A 20,277-nucleotide genomic window follows, 5' to 3' on the forward strand; every position below is an offset into this window, starting at 1 on the left:
GGGCGGACTTTGTCGTTAGCTCTCACATGACCTCTCTAGGGTGTGGCGGACTTTGGAGTTGGCTCCTTCATGGTCTCCGTCATCCTGGCAGACTTTGGCTATGACACCCATGGTTGGGCGGACTTTGGGCATCCCTCTTCTTGCTTGGGTGGACTTTGGAAGGCTGTCCACATTGGGCGGACTTTGGAAGGCTCCCCTCATGACTCCCTAACCTATGGCAAACTTTGGTGGAGGCTCCTTCACCTTGACCCTCTTAACCTTGGCGGACTTGGCTCTTCTATCTCTCCACATGCTTTGGTGGACTTTGAAGGTGTCTCCCACATGACCTACAAGACAGTGGCGGACTTTGGAGAGGACTCCTACATGGTTGGGCGGACTTTGGTGGTGCCTCCTACATGACCTCCAATGCATATATGGCGGACTTTGATGGTTGCTCCATGCAAGGCGGTCTTCAACACATCCCCTCATGGGCGGACTTTAGCGTGCTGGCCATCATGGCCTCTTCAACACATGGCGGACTTCTAGATAGCCTCATTTGTACCTGCAAAACCTTTCGTTAGCCAGACTTAGAAGATTTTCAGAGGAACTTCAAAATTTCACAGCTTAATCTAATTTAACCGGATTAACTTGAAATTTGAAATCCATGCTCAGGTGGATCATCTGAAGCAGCAAAAAGCCTAAAATCTAGGGATTCAACTTTTTAGGTCAAAACTTGGAATTTTCGAGTTCCGGTCGAAGCTGGTCAGTGGTACAAGTGTAAACCCTAGGTTTGTATCCCGAAAAAGCAAAAAGCCTAAAATCTAGGGATTTAGCTTTTTTAGGTCAAAACTTGGAATTTTCGAGTTCCGGTCGAAGCTGGTCAGTAGTACAAGTGTAAACCCTAGGTTTGCATCCCGAAAAAGCAAAAAGCAGACATCCCTAAAAAAATAGGAAAAACTTTCTAAAAATAGCCATATCGGGGATTGGGCTAAAAAGGCCAAAAACGAAACTTCCTAAAAAATAGGAAAAAGCAAAAAAGCAAACTTTCTAAAAATAGAAAGTTGTCCAAATTCGTCCAAATCAATTGCGATCTTCGTCCTTTGGTCTCTCTAAGCACTCTGGTGGTGTTCATACTTCGGAATCACATAACTTGCAAAAACTAACTTTCAATCGTCAAGGCCTGGAATGCTCTAAACTGGACAAGGCTTGGTGAAACTGCAGCAAAAGGTCACAGGATGCTAGCAAAACCCTAGAAAGTAGGAAAATCAGAGGGTCCCCAGTAGCAATGGGGCGATGTGTGAAAAAAGGTCACAACAAGTCCTCCTCCATGCATTTGAAGTGTCCTTGATGATGATGGAACTTGAATAGGTCCTCCTTGTCCTGGCCTGATCCTCCTCCATCTTGATTTTATTAATCTGCAAAACAAACAAAGGATGATTAAGTATACATGATATATTTGTTCTAACATGATATTTCTCACCTTAATTCATCAACAAGAAGGCATTAGAATGAAATTCGCTCAAGATCCCCTCCAGGGATAGGCCCTATAGTGAAATTCGCTCTAGACCCTTTGGAAGGGTCAGGAGCAAAATTTGCCATTTAGTATTAATTTCATCATTTCCTTTGCTCCAATCCACCTTGCAAGGCAAATATGCATCAATCTTCCCTCAACTATGTCGTAGGGATAAGGTTCTTGGTCTCAAACAAGGAGCAAATAGAGCTTTTAGGAAATTTCGCTCTGGACCCTTTGGAAGGGTCAGGAGCGAAATTCTTCCTTAGGCTCAATTCACACTTCTTTTCTCCTTTCTTTGCCTTGTATTTAACTTGTCAAACCTCCTTCTATCATCATCAAGTCAACTTGCCATCAATTTAGCTTAAAATAAGGTTCTTTTAGTGCATTAGGCGAAATTGGGGAGGCCTTCTAGGAATTTCGCTCTGGACCCTTTGGAAGGGTCAGGAGCGAAAATTGCATTTTTAGGCTTAATTCTCATTCAAGTTGCCTAGGACTTGTTCATTTCCCCCTTTATCTTGTCATATTTAAGCCAACTTGCTATCAAAGTGGTGAGGAAAAAAGGTTTTCTAAGAATTTCGCTCTGGACCCTTTGGAAGGGTTAGGAGCGAAACTCATGTTTTACTTGATTTTTCTTCACAAAACTCCATTTCTCATCCCTTAATCATCAACAACATGTCTTTTGCCTTCAAGAAATTCCTGAGAATGAGTTAGTTTGTAGGTTGGAGCAAGGTATAATGCTTCATGGAGAAATTCGCTCTGGACCCTTTGGAAGGGTCAAAAGCTTGAAAACATTTCACTCTGGACCCCTTTGGAAGGGTCAGGAGCGAAATTTGCATTTTTGCACAAATTCCTCACTTTTCCTCATTTCACTCTGTTTCACACATCAATTCTCTCTTCACTACGCCATAAGGACAAGGTTTATAAGGCAAATTAGGACCTAGAAGAGAGATCCAAGGAAATTCGCTCTGGACCCTTGGAAGGGTCAAGAGCGAAATTCATGTTTTAGCCTTAAATATCACTCAAACACCCAAACTTTACCCTTACTCACATTGTTCTCACCTCAAGACATGCTAACAAACCACTTTAAGGAAGTTCCCGACTCAAAAAATTGGATTACAAGGACATCTTAGCCATTTCACCTAGGTACCTTTGGAAGGACAGGACCTATCCAAGAATTTTGTTGTGGGCCCTTTGGAAGGGTCACGAGTGAAATTCATGTTTTAGACTAAATTTCTTCATTTTTCCCTCAACTTTGTTCTTAGACTTGGTTTTTAGATCCTTCCTTCATCTTAATCAAGTCCATTTGCCTTCAAGGTGATGTCAATTCAATGCTTTTGATGACAAATTAGGTCTTTCTAAGGATTTCGCTCTGGACCCTTTGGAAGGGTCAGGAGCGAAATTTGTCTTTTAGGCTCAAATCTTGACCTTTTCATCAAATTTCCATATCCAAGTTTATCCAAGGCGTCTCCAAAGGTGAACTCAAGCTTATTTTTCCCAAATCCATGCCTTAAAGTCAAAGAAACGAGACTCGGACTCGGCTCGGACTCGGCAAGGCCGACTTGGACTCGGACTTGGGACTCGGACTTGGGACTCGGACTTGGGACTCGGCGTCAGACTCGGTTCCAGACTCGGCTGGACTCGGGAAAGTGAAAAACTCAAGAAATTTAGAGATTTTTAAAGATTTAAAACTTGTTTCAGACACCCTTTATTGAATACACCTTAAAGACACAAAAACATCATTAAACTTGGCTCATTTGATTACATACACAAGTATACATCAATCACATAAGCATAAACGCAAATTGTAGTTGAAGAAAATAAGAAACATAGATATATAAATATTGTCAAATGTATACAATATTACAAAACTCATGGAATAAAAAATCCATGTCATCATATGATCATCATCAAATGTTTCATACAAATACCAAAGGTAAATAGTAAATACTAAATACAACTACAAGTGTACAAGCCTATGGCTGAGAGGGCCGTGCACCCTCTCGCCCTGGCCCCCTGCGAAGGCGTTTAAAGTAGGTCCTAGATGATTCAGCAGCCATAGTCGCTCCCCGTGACACCATGCCATGCTCACCAACATCAGGAACGGCTGTGTCATGCTCACCAACATCAGGAACAGGTGTGTCACTCTGAGTCTCAGTATTTCCTGTCTCTGTTCGTGCTCTCTGCTCCTCCTCTGCCATGGCTACAGCCTCAGCCTCTATATCTACCTGGTCGATCCAATCAATGTCATCATCACTAAATATAGCTGTAGGAGTCCCAGGAGCTGTCTGATTCTCATTGGCCCACTCTGCTTCAAGATCAGCCTCATCTAGAATGATAGGAGACATGTCAACTGTTGCATTCTTTCTCATTCTCAGGTGGAGGTTGTAGTGAACAAAGACGAGATCATTCATCTTCTCCACAGATAATCTATTGCGCCTCTTGGGGTGTATGTGCTCAAACATACTCCAATTGCACTCACAACTTGATGCGCTGCATGGTTGGCTCAAGATACGAATGGCCAACTTTTGAACATTTGGTGTCTCTGGGCCAAAAAAGTTCCACCAATGATCTGAGTTTGAAATGAGAAAAATAAATAAAATCAGTCTCACTCATGAACTCATTTAACAAGTTACAATATAGTATTGAATAAAACTAAAATTAAGCCTAACAATTTATTTTTACCTGGCATCATAGTTGTCCTACCATCTTTGGCGACAGGACGAGAGAAGGTCTCCCCTTGTGCATCTGAGAACATCTGTAGCTCTCGAAAAAGGTCTATCTGAGAAGTACCAGCAGGTCCCATCTTCTCCATGATTGCATATAGCCCATTAAGGACCTCCGCATCAGCCTTGAAAGAAGGGATAAAACGGAATGCCGGATTCAGATAATAGGCTGCCGCATGGATGGGCCTATGTAGCTGATGATGCCATCTCCTATCAATGATCTCCCAAATGGGACCATACTTGCTCTCATCTGCTCCATAGACGAATTTGATGGCCTCCTTCGCCCTATCCATGCCCTCATATATATAGCCCATTGCAGGGTTATCTCCATCCGCAACTCGCAACAAAACCACCAAGGGCTTAACAAACGGCAAAATTGAAAATATTGTATAATTTAGAAAAATGAGCAAATAAGAGAATACATATAATAAGTTATAAAACATGAAGCTAAATTGTAGAATTTATAAAAAAATTACCTTCACTATCTCATCACAAGGGACCCAAAAGCCTTGCTCATCAAAAATGCAGTCTGCCATCTCTATCCCTGTAGGGGTGGTAGCATAGGATGAGGAAGACCACTCCTCACCAACAATCATACGTCTCAAGGCAGGCTTAGACCTAAGCATGGACTGCAATGTGAGGAAGTTTGTGGCAAATCTTGTGATTCCTGGACGATGCAACTCCTTCTGCTCTGTGTATTGTCTCATAAGAGTGAACACCCATGAATGATTATATACAAATTTGCAGACATTTCTTGCCCTTTCTACACATCTCTTGACCCATGGGATTTTTCCAATATCCTCCAACATGAGGTCAATGCAATGAGCAGCACATGGAGTCCAAACTATAGATGGGTGCCTCTCCATCAATAGTCTACCTGCAGCAACATAATTTGTTGCATTGTAAATTGTAATTAATGGAGGTACAAACTACAAGATAGTAATTAATTTGCAAACAAAATTAGTTTGTAATCAAAAGTTTACCCGCAACAACATAATTTGCTGCATTGTCGGTCACCACCTGTACCACGTTCTCCTCACCCACATCTTCAATCACCTCCTCTATCTGCTCACATAGGTAGGTGGCATTCTTGCAATGGGCGGAGGCATCAATGGACTTGATGAAAACGGTGCCCCCTGAAATAAAAAAATAAAGCTAGGTCAATGATCATTCAATAAACCATTAGATAAAAAATAAAAAATTAAAGACTATATGAAACTAAAATTAATCAATCACCTGCGGAAGAAACAAGAAAATTAAGGAGAGTTCTATTTCTCCTATCCGTCCAACCATCAGTCATGATGGTGCAACCTTTAGTGCTCCATATGTGGCGTTGTTCATCTAAATCCTTTTTCACATCATCCACCATTTGAGACAAAATGGGTCCCCTCAAATCACCCTCACTAGGGGCTTTGAACCCCGCCCCGCATATGGTAATGGCATCAACCATTTGTTGCCAATAAGGAGACCTGTCGCAAAGAAACTCAATGAGATAAGTTAAGTATAAAAATTCAATGAGATAAGTTAAGTATAAAAATTAAAACAATCAAAGTTATCAAACATAAAAGTTAGTAAAACATTCACCTGGCTACAAAGAATGGAATACAGCTGTAGCTCCAAAACCTACCAATTGCCATTTTAGCAGCATCATGGACCTCCTTGTTCCAACCCATGCCCTCAAGCGACGGTTGGGACCTAGGAATAGTGCGAGGCACAAAGAAGGAATCCAACCTAGATTTATGAATCCTAGGTCCAATGGTAACATTCCCACTACAACTACTAGTGGTAGGAGCATGAGAAGTGGCGGTGGCACTGCCACTTATAGAAGCAGAAGCAGAAACGGAAGCACCAGCAGTAGCAAACTGAGTGGGACGATATGGAGGTAAGGAAGAAGGGCCTCCAACACAACCTAACTGTGTCCCTCTTCCTAAAACTGTCTCTCTCCCAATGGCCGCTCGATCCTCCTTTTGTTTCTTTTTTCTTTCAATCTCCTCAACCATTACATAACAATCACATATGGCCTCAGAGACTGCTTTTAGGCATGGTTCGGCATCATGTCCACGCACACCAGCAATATTGTATTTCAGCCTATTATACCTCCATGGAATATTGTTTTGCAAAACATACATTTTGTTTGCCCTCTTCCTTGCCCTGGAAAATCCTCATGATATTTCCAAGCAGGGTCCTTTCTCATGGGGGGTCTAGAAGCTGAAGTAGACATTTTAGGATAGTTTTGTGAAAGTTGAAGTTGAGGCAAATAATAAAGTGAAGTTTGCTGCAATAAAACATTACAAATACAAAATAAAATTAATACATACATTCAAAAAAACTAAAGTAGGGTCTGTAAATTTTTTTTAAAAAAAATTGTAGGGTTTGTCAAACCCTACAATTTAAAAAAAATAAAATTTACAAACCCTACATACAACCCTACATAGTACAACTACATACTACATGCTACATACAAATTACAAACATACAAAAGATCTTGCATACAAGAAAATGTAAAACTTTCAAAATAAATGAATAGAAAATGGAATTTTTGCATATAAGAAACAAAATAATGTTAAAAAAACCAATCTTACCTCTTACAACAAGCTTGAAATGAGCTGCAAACTCTTCCTATCCAACTCTTGATGCACCAAATCGAAACACAATGCAGTTCCAATGTGACAAATTGAAGAAAACTTGAGCTTCCTCCTTGCTGGTTAGGGAGACCTTGGATTCACAGTATGCAAGCTGTCCCCTCTACATTGCATAGACAAGTTAAATTCATTTACAACAATAAGACATATACCTTGATAGGTGACACTAATCTCCAAGCTTGTTTGCAAACATCTAAGCCTTCCTCTTCTAGTAATGACTCTTTGAACAAGATACCTATGGATGAATCCTTACCCTCTGATAATCAAAATTCTTTGGATGAGTCTGAAGCTCCTGAAGAAGATCCTTCTCGACTTGAATCTACACATGAAAAGGCTTTTGATGCTGAGAAGGTTCTCGCAGAAGACGATTGGGGATCCCTTGATTTCAATCCCACCTTTGTAGGTGAGTATAGGGTTCCTTCTAGAGAGTTTAAAGTTAAAAAGAAGGAAGAAACTAAAAATCAATCAATCTTACCTGAACCTATGAGCAATAATTTTGTGGCCGCTTCTCAAACTTCTTCTCCTCACACCTCTAATTATGAAGAGTTTGATTCTTTGTCTTATGAAAAACCACCTTCTCTTCCTGAAATGGCTGATCGTTATGGTCGTGGTTTTCGCCATTTTTGCTAAGCATGGGTATCATGGAAATGGTTTGTGGCGCTCATGAACAAGGGATAAAAGTTCCTCTAGAGACTAATTTTCACAATTATGCCTTTGGGACTTGGCTATAATCCCTGCAAATGTACCAAAGCATCTAAAAGACCATCTCTCAATGTGAATGCTATATTTAGTAGTGATGATGATTTCACTTCAACTAAATCATCTTCTACTTCTATCAACTCTCATTCCCCTCATAAGGAAATCTTGGCAATGAACAAATCTCTTTATGACTCCCCTCAAATTTCTAAATCCACTTATGAATCTTTATCTCCTATTCATCATAAAGTCCTTTCCTCTAGGGATAAGGCTCTAACAAAATACATTCATCCCTCTTCTAAGATTTCTTGTGATTTTTCTTCTTCAATTTTTATCATTTTATCCATGTTTTTGATCTCACTTATAGTTGAGCATTTAGCATGTCATAATAAATTCACTGAAGTCTGAAAATTACCAAATTGGAACAGAAGACAAATGCAAATAGAAATCTTCAAGATCTGCAAATAAACTGAAATTGAATATAAGCTGTGAACTTCAACACAATTGTGATTCCTAAGTGGAATCACCAAGAACGGACAAAGGTTTCCATCCTCTGATCAGAAGAGGAAACTGAGAGGGTTTTCATCCTCCAAATTTCTGCACCAAAGAGTATTTTGTTTCAGGAGTGGAGATGAACAAAATGCTCAAGCTCTAAAATAGAATTTGATTTTAGAAAATGGTTACTTTCTCCTATACTCATAATTTAAATATTCATTTTTCCTTTGCACCTCAAATAACTAATTTTAAATTTCTTCTAGAAAGTCCATTTAATTAAACATTACTTTTGGAACTTAGTTCTAGTGACACTTTAATAACCCTTTTTTACAAACAACTTTTTAATAATAAAACATAAGTTTCCTTCTAATGAAAATAATGTAAAATTATTTGGGCAACTTTCAATTATTAATTATTTTCTTTGCTCAAAAAGGGGACATAACACACAACATGACTGTTCTCTCTTATTGGCTCGGAGAAGGTACAACACATGATTGTCCTCTCTCTGGCTTCACCTTTAAAACCCAAGCTTACATTCCATGTATCTGTATATTTCTCAAAGAAGAAATGAAGAGACATGACCTTTCATTTCCCCATCCTTATGAATTCTCATGTGCAACAAAATCTTCAAAATCCTCCAAGAAGTCGTGCAGTCATAGGAAACTTAAAACAACATCACTTCACTTCATGTTCCATAGCTAGAAACTGTACTTGTCATGGATTAAAATACAATTGCATGGATTGCATGGATGCCCATGCAATTGTGTTAGTGTCGAGTGTACTTTTCCTTGCTCTTTTCCTTCACAACTTGATTCCTCAACTGTCCCTACATCTCAATCTAATTTTTTGTTCACATTTTCTACTTTGTTCATGACTATATGAATTGATTAGTCATTTTGGAATCCATTTGGAGCGCTTTGTCTAAAAGATAGGTTGTCGCTGTTTTATCTTTCACAACTTTGTTACTCTTGTTCTTTGGGATATCGAGATAAGAAGCATCTACGGAGGTCTACTGTTTCGTGCAAAGAAGTTGCTCCTGACTGACAAGCAATTAGTGTAAAGCAATGAACTTTTTTTAAAGTAATATGCTTAAAGTGTGCTTGGTCACAATATATCTCTAAAATTGAGGAGAAAATGCTGTTGCAAAAACAGAACTGGATTGTCATACATCTCAAAAGTTGGAGCAGAGAATGTTTCATTGTTAGATTGGAAATGTCTGTAAAGAAGAATGGCGAAAGAGGAAGTGTTGTTTCTAAAGGCTGATGGAATTCCCTCTATATATGCTTAGTTGTTCTCCAACATCACACCTTGATATCTTCATTGTTGGAGCCCCTAATAATAAATGTGCAATCAGCTATCACTGGTTGTTATACAGGTTGATGACATTTATGATTTAAGATGTCAATGTTACCCCACTATATGCACTTTGTTGTCTCCTTTTGTTTATTTGTTGACATGGTATATGGTTGTTGCAGTTAACATAATTAGCTCATTTATTTTTGAATTTATTGTCAACAATTAATACTGTCATTAGCTTTGTATTGCAGTTTTTCCCACATGCAATATGAACTAGTTTGAAGTTTAGAAGATAGAAATTATAGTAATGGCAGTAAATGATAAAAGTACATTAATGGGACTTAGAAAGTACATTCAGCTACAATAGAAAAAAATAAATAAATTATATTAGTGTCCACTAATGACCGAACTAGATCAATTGAACTAGCCAGTACAACCAATCACATTAGAGAAGTGCTAGGGTAAAAGACCTTTTATGTTATGAAAAGCAACTCAATAACATAAAAGGTCTTTTACATTACTAATTTAAGAACTAAGTACAATAAGCTGTGAAGGAAGGACCCCTCAGTGAAGCATGGAGATGATGAAGATGAGAGCTGGAGACTAGAAAGAGGTTACTTTCATATGTTTGTGGTAAAGATCAGATGAGTAAAGACAGCATCATGATCATCTATCATTGTAAATGGAAGTTATATGAGGCAAAAGTTATTTGGCATTAATAGTTCCTTTTTCCCATTGAGCTTTGTATCCATCCAAGATCATGATGTAGAAGAGTATCATATATCTTATACTAGAATGGATAGTTTATTGTCAATAGTTTTACTGCTTTGCAATCTATTGCGTGGATACTGGATACAAAGCATAGGATAATGCTTTTTGCCATTCTAAATGATCAGGAACCAATACTTTTGCGGGCTAATTTTTATTCCGAAAGTCTTAAAACTTATTTAGTCTTTTACAAAAATATTTTGACCTTGTGTTCCTCATTTTTTTACTTTGATTTGTGATGAAATTATGTTTCTTATCTCTAGCCTTTTGTCCAACTCTTTCATCCTTTTTGATAGATTTTTCTGGAGTTTGATATGCTCTTCTCATGTACTGCAGAGGACAAATCTAGATTTTGAGGCACACATATTTGAATTTGACAAAAGATTTGAAAGATATGGTACAGATTTCATATTTTATGACTACAACCAACCTGAAGACTTCCCTTCAACTTACCAGCATAAGTATCAAGTTGTGGTGGCAGATCCACCTTATTTGGTAAAATGCAATTCTTCAAATTTTTTTTTTCTGTCTTTCTTTCTTTTATGTCTGTATATTGTCGAGTTAAAGCAAGTGTTAATATAGTTAATACTGAAAAATCTAGTAACATCTTTATATGTATTTATTTATTGAAATTTTGCAAATATTGGAAAACATGGTTGGGATGAAGGTTAAAAATAAAAAATAAGGGGCAATTTTTTTATTATTTTGCATTATTTATACATTTATTCTCATGGTGAGTGGTTAGATCTACCTTCTAAGCTGACCACCCCATAGGCCCAAAGTCAAACAATTAGACACAAATTAATCTAAATATTTACTCTAATACATTTTGCTTTCCAACACTTTTTTTTTCTTTCTTAGTGAATTGGGGAAATTTATAGGGGCCCTTTCCCATTAAAGACAGAGAATATCTAAGACAATCTAGAAATAGACGAAAAAGCCCATCTACCAAAAGCCCAAGAATGCTAATAAACTAAGCTAGAAACAGCAATCTTAAAATCTTCCATCTTAAAACATCTTGACAGATCCATGCATTTAAAAGCTAAGGGAGATAGGAAATCTATCAACAGGCTGCAGTCTTGCTTTGTCTCATGTTGGAGAGATAGGCTTCTGTCATTCGCTATGAGCCATTCCCCACTAAATCTTGAGCTTCCACTCTTGAATCTTTCTACTTTTGATTGCTTGCCTCCATTTAGTATTCAAGTAATATTGTAATATTAGTTTATAATGGTCAATTAAGTCATTAGGATAGACTTTAGGAATATTCTTTATTCTTTTTGTTGTCATCTGCTTTCATAGTTGTCAATTTTATCCTTATCGTATAAATTATTTGTAACTCTTATTTAAGGAGACTTTCACTCCTTTGTTACTATTGAATATCTCGGTAATCATTCTGTTTTATTAATTTCCGTAAAATGGTATCAGAGCTCAGGTTTTGAAAAATCTTGAGATCAGCAAAGGTGTGAGATCTACAAACTATTGCAGCGACAAGTCACACACACACAGGATTGTGCCAAAGGACACTGTGGCCAAGGAAGAAAAATCACCAATTTTTTCCCTTGAATTTTTTGGTGAAATTTTTCAAACAAATTCATGGGTCTATTTTCTACAACTTTTTTCAGATATTTTTCTTAAAAAAATTGTGGGTTTGATTATTGAAAACCACAACATTTTTGGTTATTGCAAATCACGTTTTTTTTCTTTTTACTGGAAAATTCGTGACCTGTTTTTGCAGATTTGTGTGGATTTTTATCAGAAAAATCGTGACAAGAAGGGCACAAAGTCATTTTTTCTCCTGAAGTTTTTTTTGAACAATATTTTTTTAAATTGTGGGATTTTCCTCTAAAAACAGCACTATGATTTTTTTTTTCAAATGAGAAATTTTGTTGCAGGTGATAGATTTTTGCAATCATTTTTACGATTTTTTGTGGGTTTTCTGCCACAACAGGTTTGTCTGGCCAGGCACCAGCCAAGGCATAGACAAATGCGTGCATTTTTCTGCTCACAATTGGAAGAAACCTTGACCAGTGTATTTTTCTGCATGAATTTTGAAACATTTTTCACAATTTTTTAACGTCCCCATTTGTGGCCACTCCAACAAACTAGTTAGCTCTAGCTTTCTTAGAGAGTCCAAGCCTTTTTGGAGTTGAATTTAGTTGTTTGCATTATGTTCAAGGGATCAAGTTGAGTTCATTGATGCTTTCTTGATGCAATTTGGAGGAATATTCTAATTTTGGAAAGTGTCAAATTTTATTAAGTTAGATCTCCAATGAGCTGTTGAGTAGGTTGGCATGTTTGGATTCATCTTTGGGTGACTTTTGTATTTTTCACAATTTGGTTGGATGTGCTGAAAATAATTTAATAATTAAATAATTAAACTTTAAGTTGTCAAAAAAAAAAAAGACAACTTATTTTAATTATTTAATAAGGTGAATTATAATGGACTAAAGAGCCGGAAAAGTTTAAAAATTAAATAAAGTCACTTTATGGAGCAAAAAGGGATTTTAATTATAAAGTGATTTTTAAGGATTTAAAACCTGTTTCATGCATCCTTTAATAAATAAACCTTAAAGACGCAACAATCTCATCAAATAGAAGCTACTTTGAACACATACACAAGTTTACATTGATCACATAAGTTTAAATGCAAATTTTAGGCTTGAGCTGAAGGAAATAAGCTAAACTAAATAACACATTAGAAATATAAATAGTGTCAAATGTCTACAAAATTCATTGAATATGAAATCCATGGCATCAAAAGTTCAAAACATATATCAACATAAATCTACTTTTCTTGACTTCATATGCTCGGGGCATTTCCCAATCTAGAGCTTGTGCTATTTATTTGATGCACCATCTATAGTGAGGGTTTGGGAGGTCATGCACTATACCATCCTGACCCATCTATACCATCCCCAAAATCTCTGTGGGAGGAGATAGATTTAGTGGGGGATAGGCACAATTTTTATTGACTTTTTGAGAATCATGATTTGAATTAATTGGCTTCTCTCCCATCCAATCTCTCAATTTAATATTTTAAAATATTTAAATTAGATTTCTTAATATAATATATATATATTTAATATATAAAAATTAATATATTTATTTTTTATATTGTAATGTTCTTAAATTTATTATAATGTACTCAAATTTAACATGATAGTGTTTTATATTTAAGGATTTATTTTTAATATTTAAAAAAAATCAATTTTATACAAGGTGAAATTAATTATGATTTTTTTTCGATTTTTTTCTCTTGTCAAATTTCTTCCGAATTTTATTGTTGCCAAACACACTAACTCGAACTGACATTGGATGGAAGTGTAGAGTTGGGCATGATTTTCATTCATAATCTTGAGACTTGCTTGAATAATCATAAAACTGCCAAGTCCAAGTTGCAGGTGATCTAAAGCAAGGTGAAATGGATCAAATCTCCTAGTTTGGCATGTCTGGTTGAGTTTGAGCAAGACTGTGTTGTGACAAGATTCTCCAAGTCCGAGCATGAGATTTGGCCACTGAAAACCAGAAAAATGGAGCCTTGTTTGCAGGTCAAAAATCATGTTTGTTTTAGCCAAGTCTTTTGCTGAGTTGGAGTTGGCTTGAGATAGCAGTATTGCTGAGTCTGAGTCCTGTAAATCTTTCAGCAAGTTTGTATTGTTGCTGCAGTTTTATTTTGAGTTTATACAGTAAAATTAAATGTGTGGTTATTTACTTTTACTGTAATACTTTTTATTTGAAGAGATCTGTAAGGAATAGCAGAGTATATACAATTACATCTTCATTTTCTATAATATCGGCAATTATTCAGACCTTAATAAACACGGATGTCAATATTAATACTCCATAGAGCAAATATCATATTCTGAATATAATAACCTTATTATCTGATAGCAAATGCTGTAATACATGACTCGGTGGCACTCCCTGTGTTACTGGACCGATCATCTGTCTTTCTTATGATAATTATTTATTATCATGGGTTTATAATCGATTGGGATGGTGATAATATGATTGTTGGGATAGTATAGCACCATGAGACTTTAACCGTTGCCGTTAATGATGATAATTAATCTTAATCGCTGCTATTAACCTTAATTGTTGACTTAGTTGAATCGATGCTCTTCTATTAATTAACAAGCAAATATTATCGCTGAAGTTTATAGTATTGTATGATCTCCAATATCACCAATTAATTCTAACTCTTGTATTACCACCATTGCGTTATTTCCTTCTGAAATATATAGTAGGAATTAATATCGCTGTATTATGTCATTTTGACTTTATTGAATTCCTCAAATAATTCTTCATATAGCGTGTTTCCATATTCATCTATATGAGGCTTCTTGTTATTGGTTTGCTGCTTTGTCCATTACCCTCATTGCTGTCTTTGATATGGATGCATGCCTGTAGCCGATAGTACCAAAGGAAAATGCTTGATAGAGCAGATCTGAATCGTAATCAGTTGTAAGAGTATAGAAGCTCATGTCATTGCCTTTTCCAAAGTTATATGTCCTGTGCGATATAAACATTATAATCCATTGATATTATGGTGAATTTATTAATAATTGCAACACCCAAGGTGTCATGAATCTGTCATTTCCACCAAATGCATCTTCTTTGAATGTGTCCCTCATTAGTGGAATTGGTTCCTGATGGCCACTCGATATTTATGATGGTATGAACAGAGTATTTCATATTCTTACTGTTGAATTGACTCCAAACCAATTTCCATCCCTTTCCACCAGCCATGAAATATTTCTAAAACCTCACAGGCTTGGTAGAGAACCCGCTTTGATACCATGTTGAATTTTTAATGCTTGTTTAACCATGGACAATGATTTGCCCTCCCAGCCATAGACTATACACGATTGTCTCCCTCGAGCACTGCTTATTCTCCATAAGGCAGATTATGTGTGTTCTGTATATTATCTTTTCAAGAGTGGAAGATTAATCTTCCTTTATATCTTTTGTGATGCCCCTTCACCAAGGGACGCCACTCTTCCAAATTATTATATTATTAATATAATATAATAATAATTATATATATAATATAATTATATTATCACATACTAATATAATTATATTATCTCACAATAATAATATAATAATTATATCATAATAATTATATTATCGCAACCTTTATGTTATATATGTCGGCCTAAAGGAATTTGACCATAGCTACAATAACATTAACACAAAATTTATAAGATAGCTTAGATTTGCATTACATTAGATTTTGTCCATCATTAAACTGCTAGGGAATGTATCATCATGCATTTTACCCAGCATGTATTTTTGTAAAACAATTCTTGTAACCTGTGAATTACTGTAGGCTTCTCCTCTTGCACATAGAGTCTAGATACAGGCTTATTCCTTGCCAATCCTTAATTGGAAGTTTAAAAAATTTCAAACTCTTTGGAAGAGATTGTTTTATTCAACAATTACTAGAAAATATTTATGTGCATATTGAAGACTGTTGATGTAAGTTAAATTCTTGCAGGTGGATGCAGATTGATAAAAGCTGTTAACACATTTCTTGCTATAAATTTATGTTTAATTGGAAGACTAATCGTAGAGGGAATATTTTTTTTTTGCTTTTTTAATGTTGCTGGTATGGCAGAGTCTTGGGCTCGACGAGTCTGCCGAGTTTGACATACTCGGCCGAGTCTGAGTCCAGGGTCCTTTGGACTCGGCCGAGGTGACTCGCCTTGGGACTCACCGAGTCTGAGCCAGACTTTGCAAGTCTTGTAACTTTGATATTTACCATTATATTTGAAATAGCATTGTCTTAAACTAAGACTACATGCAAACTGTTTGACGAAATGCTTGTGTTTCATAACTAGTGAAAGTGCAAAGACGTTTGGTTTAAATTTCTAGGGTGGTGATTACAGATTTTTTGAACAAATTTGTGGGTTTTTTGAATGACTAGGATTTCTAGCAAATTTAAGACTTAGTGTTTTGGCCTTTTTTCATCAAAACATGGATTTTTCTAAGCAATTTAGTTTTGCAACACCTAGGGTTTGGAATTTTTTTCATAAATTTTTTTGTGATCCTCATTCAAGGTAGTGAGTTTCTTCGCTTTCTTATGATTTCGAATTGTGGGAGGGATGGCTTCATTGCCCAACATCTTGTTGGAAGGCAGCCAAAGGTTTACTGGTAAGAATTATAACACTTGGAAACAATTGATGCTCAAAATTTCCAAGTATAGGTGCATTGATTAGATTGTCCTCGGTATTGGCACCCAACCAACAATTGTGGGTAAAGACAAGGACAACTTCAATGAGCGTGATTGTGAAACCGTTTTAAGTTATTGTTGTCATTTTTTGACACCCTTGGTCCATCAGTGAGAACCGACTAGAGATTTGTTCTGTGGACCAACGCTACCCCAGTTGATCAAGGAGAAAAGCAATGGAATTATGAAGTGTGAAGTGTTGTCTTTTCAGAAGAAAGTTCCTAAGTCTTCAACCCCGGAACTCCGGAATCCCCAGGTTCCCAAGTTCCAAAGTCTTCAACCCCGGAACTCCGGAACCCCAGGTTCCCAAGTTCCTATTTCTTCTACCCTGAAACTCCGGAACCCCCAGGTTCCCAAGTTCCTAAGTTCTTCAACCCCGGAACTCCGAAACCCCTAGGTTCCCAAGTTCCTAAGTTCTTCTACCCAAAACTCCGAAACCCCCAGGTTTCCAAGTTCCTAAGTTCTTCAACCCCAGAACTCTGGAACCCCCAGGTTCCCAAGTTACTAGTTCTTCTACCTTGGAACTCCGTAACCCCGAAGTTCCCAAGTTGCTAAGTCTTCCCAACTTCGGTGACCCAGGTCTCCGAAGTTCTCCCAACTTCGGCGACCCAGGTCTCCGAAGTCTTCCAAACTACTTCTAGCTTGCAACACTTCCGGATGGCGTGATCGACACTCTAAGTTTTAAATGCTCCGACAACTTTGGTGACTTATGCACCTTGTTTTGTGGAGCCACAGGGGCACATTTAATGTTTCTGGCAGGATTTCTATCAAGGGAGGTACAAGGCCATGCTTGTTGTGGTGACTTATGTCATGTCTGCATACTCTGACTTTGGAAGGTCAGTCAATCCACCCTTCTCAGAATTGCCTTTTGTGGGTATGGCTAGGTTGTTTGCATGTACAAGTCAAGTGCATGCACTTCCCTAGACTCCTAGACTGACATAAAAGGGTCATGATCACTCTTGTAACCAATTTTCTATATAAAGCCTGTTAAGCCTCATTTTAAAGGGTTCTCTCCCTGCTGGCTTGAGCTATTCCATGCTCTCCGACTTCTCTTGTATTTATCTTGCATTTGTGCAACTCTAAGTTTGGCCATTGGCCTTATAATTAATTGAAATCACCATTCTCGCCTACTTTCAACTTAATCTATGCTGTGTATGTTTCCTTACCTTCATCATAGGTGTATGTTTTGTGGTTCTTCTCTTATATATGCTGTGTTAAATTTATTTATGAGTGTGACTTGTGGGAAACCTTCTCCCCTCTTGGCATTCAGTGAATTCTAACCTTCATACATGCTTTGGGGTCACTCATACAATTGAAGTTTGTGCATCTCTTGGGTGTTTCAGTTCATTTTTTGTGTCATTTCGGGTAGGGAGAGGAACAATCTCTTCTCGGTGCATCACCTCCTTTTATTTCAAGCATTTCTCTCTTCCCTTTACCTCTGCAATTTCTTAGGATAGTTCTAGGAGTTAGTTTTGAAGTGTTGATTTGGTTCAACACCTACACCTGGATTGAGAAGGAAGCCGGCTTGCTCCGGAGATTCAACCCCCTTGCGTATGGTTCCACACTTCGGGGTTGTTTCCATGTTTCACAAGGTTGCTGAGTTGATATCTCAACAAGGGTGCAAGCTTTTGTGATAACAGTTATCAATCACAAATGAAAAGATTTTGGAGGTTCCTTTAGGAAAAACCTTCGCGGAAATTTGGAAATAGCTGTGAGATTTGCATGAAACATCAGATAAAGTTAGGGCCTTCTTCTTGAAGAATATGTTATTCTCGATCATGATTGATGACTAGATGTCTTTGAAGGATCATTTGATGAAGATCAAAGACATTCATGATTAGTTAGGTGCTATTGCTCACACGATGGAATAAGACATTGTGTTTATAATGCTCAAAAACATACCATAGTCATATGAGCATTTCATAGAAACACTGAACTTCACATCTACTAGTCTTGACTTGATGTTCAATTATTTGTGCAACAAACTCTTGCAATAAGACCGATGGAAGTAGATTGGTAGCAATAGTGTTTCATTGAGTGTAGAATAGGCCTTTGCACCCAAGGACAGGGATAAGGGCAAATGGCATTAGAAGAAAGGTCAAGGAAATTCTGATGATACTTTGAATAATTTGAAGACTATCACATGTCACTATTGTGGTAAACTCTCAGTTACCGGTTCTTGCCAAAAATGGCCGGGTCCTGGTCCTGGTTCATGCCCGGTCCTGGTCCGAGCCTGGTTCGATGTGGGTCCCACCCGGGTCTTGCCCAGGCGGCTGGGTTCCCTGTGGGTCCAACCGCCTAGGTAGGACCCGGGTGGGACCCAGGTCGAACCAGGCTCGGACCCTGGTGAACCCAAGCTCGTGGGTTCCCAAAAACGGGGCCCACAGGTTAGAAAACAAAGAAAAATAGTTAAAAAACAAATTTTTTAATCTTATTTTAACATTTTGAAACTTGAATCAGTTGAAACTTGAAACTTGAATATTATCTTTTTTGGAAATTATGAATATGATATTACATTTATGATTTACGATATATCAATATCAGAATATTTATTGTCATTGGCAATTATGGATTTATCATTTATGTATCATTGTATGGGAAAGTTACATTGTATGTTTCATATTTGTATGTTTGAACTGTGAACATATATAATTTTGATGTTTGAAGTTTGAACACACACACACACACACACACACACACACACACACACACATATATATATATATGTACGGATGTACCCGTACCTGTACCCCCAAAAAATAAAAATTTGCCGAATCCGCGAATCCGAACCTGAATCCGAACTTGAATCCGAACCGGAATCAGTAACTTAGGGTAAACTTAGTCATAGATAATAACTAGAAAGGTGGTACAAAAAACCAGGGCCACTAGGTGTCAAATAAATTAACCAGGGCCTCAGGATGCGACGACAAACATATTCCTATAGCTTTCATATGGCTCAAATGACAGCAAATTATGAAAATTCTTATGCATGGAATATTGGTTTTGGAGTGTGGCTGACATTTTACTCACAAGAATGATTAGTTCATGGAGTACACGATTTGCTCAAATTTAGTGATCTTCGCTGGTGGTGAGTATATAGTTGTTGGCAAAGACAATGTTTGGATAACCTCTAGAGGGAAAATTCTCATTTTTCTCAACGTATACTATGTTCTGAGCATGAAGCTCAATTTGCTCTCAGTGAGTCAAATTGTGTTTCATTGTCCCAAGTTGGATGTCATTTTCAGCACACACAAGTGCCATATTGTTTAAAAGGAGTTCAAGAAAACCATTGTAGATGATATAGAAGATCATGGTCTGTATTGACTTGTTGATACTGGAGAGGTTTTGAAGCATTCATTGGTAGCCAAGATTTCATTCACTATATGTAGTGTTTGGCATCAATGTTATGGGCATCTCAACCTTTCTTATCTCTCTCAGTTGGCTTGGGAGAATATGGTTGAAGATTTACTTGAAATCCAACAACAAATATAGGGTGTTTGCAGAGCTTGCCAAGTAGGGTAGCGTTGATGTGTTTTTTATGCACATGCAAACACAGAATAAAATACCGAAGTATCTTATCCTCTCTTGAACAAAGTTCCTGACTGCTGAAGATCTCGCCAAAGGATCAGTCAGAGTAACTCCAAGGTTCTGTTATGTAGGATCTCTACGTGTGGATAAGCTCTTTGTGGTATGATGTGATTTTGCTGGAATCACAAGGGGACTTACACTTGACGACCTAAACATCTGATTTGCTGGAATCATAGGTCCTATTAACTAACTGGAAGACAAACAAATGACAAAAGATGCAGGGTTCAAGAAGTCTACTCTACTACCTACAATGCGAGAAGATGGATGAACGACTCGGTGGAGTCCTACTGGGCTAGGTCTCACCATCAAGTTGAACAATTCAACACCAACTTAGTGCGATCTTCT

The 20,277-nt window shown here is 37.3% G+C and overlaps 1 protein-coding gene across 2 annotated transcripts in view; it reads left to right on the forward strand.

The window, feature by feature from the left end:
- The window catches only part of LOC131052775 (uncharacterized), a 163,672-nt gene that overhangs the window by 49,497 nt on the left and 93,898 nt on the right, over positions 1 to 20,277 (forward strand). For both annotated transcript variants that reach the window (XM_059207449.1, XM_059207450.1), the window contains exon 2: positions 10,449 to 10,607. In XM_059207449.1, the coding sequence (XP_059063432.1) occupies positions 10,449 to 10,607 (159 nt within the window). The remainder of the gene's footprint in view (positions 1 to 10,448; positions 10,608 to 20,277) is intronic.

The sequence above is a fragment of the Cryptomeria japonica genome, chromosome 6 (assembly GCF_030272615.1).
Source record: "Cryptomeria japonica chromosome 6, Sugi_1.0, whole genome shotgun sequence".
Taxonomy (NCBI): Eukaryota; Viridiplantae; Streptophyta; class Pinopsida; order Cupressales; family Cupressaceae; genus Cryptomeria; species Cryptomeria japonica.